Source organism: Gossypium hirsutum, chromosome D07 (assembly GCF_007990345.1).
Source record: "Gossypium hirsutum isolate 1008001.06 chromosome D07, Gossypium_hirsutum_v2.1, whole genome shotgun sequence".
In the NCBI taxonomy this organism is placed as follows: domain Eukaryota; kingdom Viridiplantae; phylum Streptophyta; class Magnoliopsida; order Malvales; family Malvaceae; genus Gossypium; species Gossypium hirsutum.
The window spans coordinates 2,384,551-2,392,652 of NC_053443.1; the positions used below are offsets into that span (position 1 = coordinate 2,384,551).

General features: G+C 31.0%; 1 protein-coding gene across 1 annotated transcript; it reads right to left on the reverse strand.

The window, feature by feature from the left end:
- Positions 1 to 5,501: 5,501 nt before the first annotated feature.
- On the reverse strand, positions 5,502 to 5,828 carry LOC121219474 (uncharacterized). Its single transcript, XM_041097721.1, has one exon. It carries the CDS (start codon positions 5,826 to 5,828, stop codon positions 5,502 to 5,504), a length of 327 nt encoding a protein of 108 aa, XP_040953655.1.
- Between the last annotated feature and the right edge of the window lie 2,274 nt (positions 5,829 to 8,102).

The window sequence follows — 8,102 nt, forward strand, 5'->3', positions numbered from 1 at the left end:
AAGCATTAAATTATGCTTAAGGTTGGTAATAATCATTTCTTTTAGTTGTGAATTTCTTACTTCATCAAAACTTGTTAGAAATTAATCTTTTAATATGATTTGGTTGTCTTTATAATGATCGAAATTAAGGAAATATTAAATTTTTATTTGTCCATTTTTACAGCAGACAACCCCTCATGGAAAAGTGAAGGAAACTTGCGAGTATTGAAAAATATAGTTATATATGCATATAATTGCTTATCTGATTAGTTACGTATGATCTCTAGAGTTTTTAATTATTCTATATTATTCTAATGTTATTTTATTTGATATCCTTCAAAGTTAGGGCTCTTAATGATATTGATATTATGTTAATTCTTATACAAATATTTGTGGTATAGAGTTTCTTTAAATAAAAAAGATTTATTTACGCATATAAAATGGGCATCATATTAAACCCTATTCCCTAAAATGAGTGCAAGCATAATAAATTTAAAGGGCATAATTATGAATATGATAAGTGGTTCACAACTAGAAATGGAGAAGAAGTAACTTATGTTCTCAATATATGAATGTGCCTATCGTACAACTAAATATCTACTCACCATATTAATATTTCTCAAAGGAAACGAAACATATGTCCATAGACAATACAGTAATGCATACTATGTTTAGGGATAATAAGCATTTTTCCTGTTAGGTAATGAACAAACCAATCTTTGGTGGTACAAAATTAATTTAACGCTCTAGAAGAGCTAATATATTGTTACCATGTGTTAATTCAAGGCTCCAGAAGAATTAAAATACATTGTTATCCAAAGAAACAAAGTGATAATTAATGTATGTTATAGTCAATCTCAGAGAAATTATTTTGTTTTAAAATATATTCTCTATAATTGATCTCATTTTGAGATCATGAATGTAACACCCCTAATCCTTATTCGTCGTCGAAACAGGGTTACGGAGCATTACCAGATTTTTTAGGTCAAATGCGAACCTTTCATAACATTTAATATACATATCAAAACTCAATCATAAATCACTTATATTGTCCCTTGTATGAGCCTTTAAGGCCCAATATACACATTAGAAGTAAATCGAGACTAAACCAGAAGCTCAGAAAATTTTTCCCAAAATTTCAAATTTTTCCTTAGGTGTAGGGGACACACGCTCATGTGGCCAGGCCATGTGGCTCACACGGCCAAGAGACATGCACGTGTCTTAGGTCCTGTGGGCATTCGATGTGAGGCACACGGCTGTGTCCCAGCCCGTGTCCAATTTTGGGTGCTTACTGACTTGGGTCACACGGCCAAGCCACACGCCCATGTGCTAGGCCGTGTGCAAAAACATGGGCATTGTGTTTCTCAATTTTAAAGATGCAGGGGACACACAGTCGAAAAACACGCCCATGTGTTAGGCCGTGTGTGACACATGGCTGAGACACACGCCTGTGTAGATAAAAATAGGCCATTTTAAGGCCACTTTTCTCACTCATTTTGATATCATCCTATACACAACATTTTAATACATCAATATATCCCAAACAAGCAATCAACACAAGCCAAAATCATGTTTTAAGCATGACATAATATCACAAATTCTCGAATACTTAAATTTACATATTTAATCCATCTCATTGATTTATCAAATTCTACTACTAATTACATACATACAAGCATATATAATTCACAACCACATTTTAATTTATTTCATTTCCAAACCAACCCAATACATGTCATATAAACCATAATATACATTGTAAAAACTACCGGAGTGAGTTGGATAGTGTGGCTTGATGTGTTGATCCAATCTCCCAACTTCACGTTAATCTACAAGAATATTAAACAACACAAGTAAACTTAATGAAGCTTAGTAAGTTCGATAGATTAAACATAAATCTTACCAAACTTAATATGAGAATTTAAATAGTAAATTATTCATGCACTCTCCCTGTCAAATCACAACATAAATCAATGAACACGCTTCTTTCAAATCAATATCAATAATAAACAATAAATATTTCAATTTTAATCACATAAGTCATTTACCAAATCTTACCGAATCGGAGAACAACTTACGGATACGAGTACATCGTTTTCAGAAGCCCGAAGGCTAAACAAAAGCACATAAGTGCTAAACAGAAACCCATAAGGGTTGAATGGAAGCTTATAAGAGCTGAACGGAAACCCATAAGGGTCAAACAGAAGCTCAAAAGAGCTGAACAAAAACCCATATGGGTTGAATGGAAACTCATATGAGTTAAACAAAAGATTGTAAGAGTTAAACGGAAAGTAAACACAAAAGTTCGCAACAAATGCTGAACTCCGATTTACTTGGGTAATTTGCTGTCAATTCTTCCTTTGTTGTCTTTCACCACACAATGATTGTACACAATCCCGCATTCTATTTAAACCGAATTTTCACTTCAAATTTATAATTTAACAATATTTGATTTTTCAAAAATATACTAAATACATAATATCATTCATCAATTCAATATAATTATTAAATTTTAACCATAAGAACTTATCTGGGTTAAATTGTAAAATTTATAGAATTTTAGGAACTATTCTGCTAATTTCCCTTTTTCACAATTGTCTATGGGCTCTTATCTAAAATATAAAATTATTCATTCATTAGCATGTATTTAAGTTTCAATTCACCTCACAATTAATACCCCTCAATTTTTGAAATTGCACATTTACCCCAAGTTTTACAATTTTTACAATTTAGTCTCTTACTGATTAATCTATCAAATGAGCTAATTTTTATCAATTGACAATTTATCTAAGTGTTCTAGGCTATCTTGTAGCCCTTGATACATAAAAATTTAATAGCAAACCCTAATTCTTAATGCTTCACAATTTAATCCTAAAATCAATAACTATCAAATTCTCTTTATAAAATTATCATATAACAAAATTAAAGTTCTAAATCCATTTTATTTCATCAAAAAATTCTAGCATTCATCAATGGTAATTTTTGAAATTTTCAATAAAATAAAAAACTAATGAAATAGATAGTTGGACCTAATTGTAAAAATATTAAAAACACAATAATTACAAGAAAAAGGCAAGAATTAAACTTACATGAAGCTAATATATGAAAAACCAGCTTAAGAAACTCTTCTATGGCTGTTTTTGGCTGAAGATTGAGGAAGAAATGTCTAGAAAATCTTTTAATTACTATTTTATTTGTTTAATTTTACAAAATTTACCATTATGCCCTTAGTTAACACTAATTTTGTTATTTCTTCTACACTTATGCCGCCCAGCCAATTTACTTAGGCTAAATTACTCCTTAAGTCCTCCCTATTTACCATAAAAGTCATTTAATCACTATTTCTTTTAATTATCAAGTTTTACACCTTTTTCAATTTAGTTCTTTTTAATTAATTAACTATCAAAACGTTAAAATTTTCTAACGAAACTTTAATACTAATTTAATGACACTCCGTAAATATTTATAATCTCGATACCTTGTTTTCTGAACCACTTAACCTAATAAATTCTTATAACACACAAATTACTAATTCAAAAATTCTTGTAAAATCATATTTGGCTCGTAAGTACTAAATAATAAAATTTATGAGTTCATTTGTTGAATTTGGTGGTCTCGAACCACTATCTCTAACATCACTGAAAATCAAACTATTATAATAAATGAATAAAATTATATTTAGTATGAATCACTCCTGTTATAAATATGATACTTATCTTTATTTTGGAAAGGATAGGGAAAGACTGAGTTTTGATTGTGAAACGATTCCCGGAAACAAATGTAACAATATATAAATACATCATTTTTGACATGGACGTAATAAGTGGCTTTATAATAATCGTAAAAGAGATTATCATGATAATTTTTCTCACCACCAGAAGTGGAAAAATGAAGATACGAAGATTGATAATAAAACTAGTGTTGAAATTTAGATTAATAATTCCATATTATATTTCACTAACTCCATGTCTATATTTTGTAAATTGATTAATAGCTACATACTATATTTCATCTTTTAATTGTTGTGCAATTATGATATACTTTATGCTTTGCTTAATTTTCTGTATACACCTATGCAAAGGAAATATTTGTTTGTGCGCATTTTGTAAATTGATAAATTATTTGCAACAAATGCATGTAGTTTGAGATTTTATTTTATTGTATTGGAAAACTATTTTCTTTGCCTCTAGTTTATACTAAGCATATATTAATATAGTTAAATCACATGCTATAGTAAATCGGAAGTTTATGTTGGTATTGTTGAATCACATGATATAGTAAACCTGAAGTTTATTAGTTTAATGTATTAATTTAGCTGGCATGACTGGTTAAACCATTTTGATCAATAATGATGCGACAAGATGAGAATTTACTTGAATATTTATTAAAGAACCTAAAGATTCTTCGTTTATCAAGTGTTACTTGTTCTCAAAGAAGATTGATTAAACCTCACTAGTAAAAGTTGAGATTGAATCTTTTACATTTTTGAAAGAAATATAAGTCCATTTACCCAACAAGTGGATATTTTGATATCATTTTGGTAGATGTATTTATCAACTCGTAACCTGTAATTTGTAAGATTACTTGTTTAAGAAAAAAAACTTTCAGATTATGCAATTGAGAGAATTATTGCTAATGTTGATGACTTTATTTTTCGAGTTTAAATGATTATTGTATGTTAAATTGTAGTTCCAAATAACATCTCATTTTCACAATTCTAATTTAATTCTTTAATTTTATTAATCTTAAAAATTAATAAAAATAAACTTTAAAGAAAGTATTTTCACCATTCAAAATCTTAACTAAGTTAGTTAAATATATCGAAATTTTTTGTTAATTGATCATATAGGTCGATTGTTTAAAAATTTATGGAAATAGACCGTTTTTGGAGAGAGTGTGAAAGCGCATCCACCTGGACATACTTTTTGCACAGTTGGCAAGAAAGCTCGTCTAGTTGGGCGAGTTTTCTAAGCGCGCCTAGCTGTACATGTTTTCTTTGAAATTTTCAGAAAATGCTTCCAGCTGAATGCGCTTTCCCGACATGTTAGAGCTGGACGAGCTTTCACACTAAAAAAACGACCTATTTCCCTTAATTTTTAAAAAATTGACCTATTTAGTCAATTAACAAATTTTTTTTTGGCTTATACGGGTAATTTAGCCCAAAATCTTGCCCCGGTTTTCTATTATGTTTCTCTTTTTTAGTTTTTCTTACACTTTACAATTTACATGATATTGTATCTCAAGTGCTTAACCAGAAGAAACCAAATATATATGAACCCTTGTGGGAATTCTCTGAAACAAGAGAGCATTGAAATAGCAATAACAAAGTAAGATCAACAAGAATTTGAAAGGATTTAACATTTAAATAAACACCCAGAATTTATTTTCCAGGTAATGAATCAAAAATCAAGCTAATCCCCTAGTAATTTGATTAAAAATAATCCTTTTTAACACACAACTCCAACATAAACAAGAAAAAAATTGAACTTAAGAGAACATAGGAACAAGAAGCTGAAAAAGAATCACCACCAACCATAGACAACTTGTATGTATTTATGTTTAAGCCATCTAAAGCTCCTTTTCAAAGACCCTTTCACCTTACTTTCTGCACTGTACATCTTGTAGGTAGCAACCCTTTTTTTCCTTTGGAATTCAAGCTCACCAAAGTTCCATGGCTTTGAACAATTCCCATTGTTGGGGTAATAGTTGTCAGCCATGTGGGACTGTGAATATGGAGCAGTATAGCACCACAAATCATGATTAGAAGCTGGTGGTGGTGGTTCATGGTAGGTTTCAAGCTGCATCATCATCCCATTACCATAGGATCTTGAGCTCTTGTAATCTGCCATTGGATTTGTTTTAGGCTATTCAAGACTGATTTGGTAGATGAGTGTTCCTTTGTAAAGGAAGAACAAAGAATAAAGAGTAGAAAAAGGCTATGGAGGAGGTTGATGTAAAATAGCTCTTCTTTTTATGTCTAATTTTTGTGGGTTCTTTTGGTTAAATTTTGGTTTTGGTCCGTCCACTATACTCAAATTTAGGATTTAATCTATATACTTTAAAAATGTCATTAGTTCTTTCAAATCGATAACACTCGTCAAGTTAACATGGGCTTTTTTGTTGTAAGGGGTGTTCTTAAGAAAAATCACGTCATCATGTTAACCTAAAGAGTTAGTGGTGTTAACTAGACCATTAACTATTTGGACTACCTAATAAAAATGATGAATCAAATTATGTGAAATTAAAGTATAAGAACTAAATTCAAAATCGAAGGCATTTTAGAGGGACCAAAACCAGAATTTAACTGGTTCTTTTTCCTTTTTCCTCTCTTGTGACAACTTTGGAGGACATGGCAATTGATTCTAGATGGCATGTTTAATGGGAATCATGGTGTCTACCGCAATTATTTATGTTCTCCATTATACCCTACATTTTGCATTGACCAGTCATAAACTATTTTAAATAAAGTTCCTCGATTTTGCTTAATTTTGAAAAATTTTAAATACGAAATAAAAGAAATATGATGGGAAACAATTTCTTTTTGGTCATAAGACACTGGAAAATGAGGACATAACTGTAGTAGTCGTATGGTCTTGCATCCAAAGAGGCTAGCAATGCCCTGGAGGCTTTGTGAAGCAGCATAAACCTGGTTCTTGCCCTCTTGTGTGCATTGCATTAGACCATTGTAACTACTGTGGTTTGAAAGGATCAAGATTAGGAACCCATGAATCCAACCAGAAACTTACTTTTAATCCCATCCCAATAGACCAAATCCTCGAAATCGAACGCCAAATGTAAGATTTAACAACTATTATCCACAAAGCTGTGTCCTCAGGGACCTTGGTTGTTTGCATACAAGCTAAAGATAGGAGGCAAGCTTCCCACCCTTTGAGCTTTTGACGGACTGTATCTAACATAAAGGAAAAAGAGTTGTTCGTAACTCTTTGATGGAAAAGTATAGCCAAATACTTTGCAAGATCTGTCACCAGTAGAAAACCCAGTCTAGCACTCAAGGAGTTGGCAGTTGCAGTTGAGATATTATTGGAGAAGAAAACACTCACTTTATGGCCTAACTCAATGCAGAAATGGTCTAAAATTTGTTTGACAAGTGAAGCCTGAACTAAATCCGCTCTACTTAAGAGCATCAAATCATCGGAAAAAATTAGTGGGACAGAGGATGCCCTTCTCTCGCAAATCTAATGGATTTCCAAGACCCATTGGCCACAGCTAAGGTGATACAGAGACCTAATTTCTCCATGCCAACTACAAATAAGTAAGGCGAAAAGGGATCGTCCTGTCACAAACCTCGAGCCAGAGAGAACATTGTCGTACACGCACCATTGTAGAGAACCTGCATAGACGAAGACGAAACATAATGCATAATAAGGCGATGCAATTTTCCAGGAATACCAATCTCAGACAAACAGTCGTCCAAAAAATCCCACCGTATACGCTCATATACCTTCTCCAGATCAATTTTAATAGCCATCCAAGCACCATTACTTTTCTTAACTTTCATTGAGTGAATAACTTTTTGAACTATCACAATATTATCAGTAACATGCCACCTTGAATATAAGATAAAATAGGGCAAAATCAATAAAGTCAGCAACATGAGTAAAAAAATAGTAAAGCCCGTTTCAATTAACGGTCAACTATCAATTAAATTCTTTTACACTCTCAACCTTTATAATTGTATAAAATCGTTTGACCACTGACTTCCCATTTGCCATTAATTGATAGGTACTCCCTTTTTTTTCCCCTATGGCTGACTTTTTCTATGTTTTACTATTTTATCTCTGCAAATAATTTATAAATAAAAATTTTAAATATTTAAAAAATATTTTAAAAAATAATATTTTTAAAAAAATAAAAATACTATAATTTTTTAAAAGAAATTTGAAGAAAAATAACAATATTTCCAAACACTCAAAGCAGTCCGCACGATACAATAAACAATATAAAGACCTCTATACTTTAAAATTTTTATTAAATGTTCGTGAATCAACAAGCTTCGATTTCGACATTCTCCTAACTGTTTCGCTTCAATATAAAAATTCATACAAACTTGTATTAAAATCATAACTCTAAAAACAAAAACTTCAACCGTTTAATAAGCATTA

Excerpts from the sequence above, each read along its gene's own strand:
- LOC121219474 (XM_041097721.1), bottom strand. The coding sequence starts at position 5,828 with ATGGCAGATTACAAGAGCTCAAGATCCTATGGTAATGGGATGATGATG.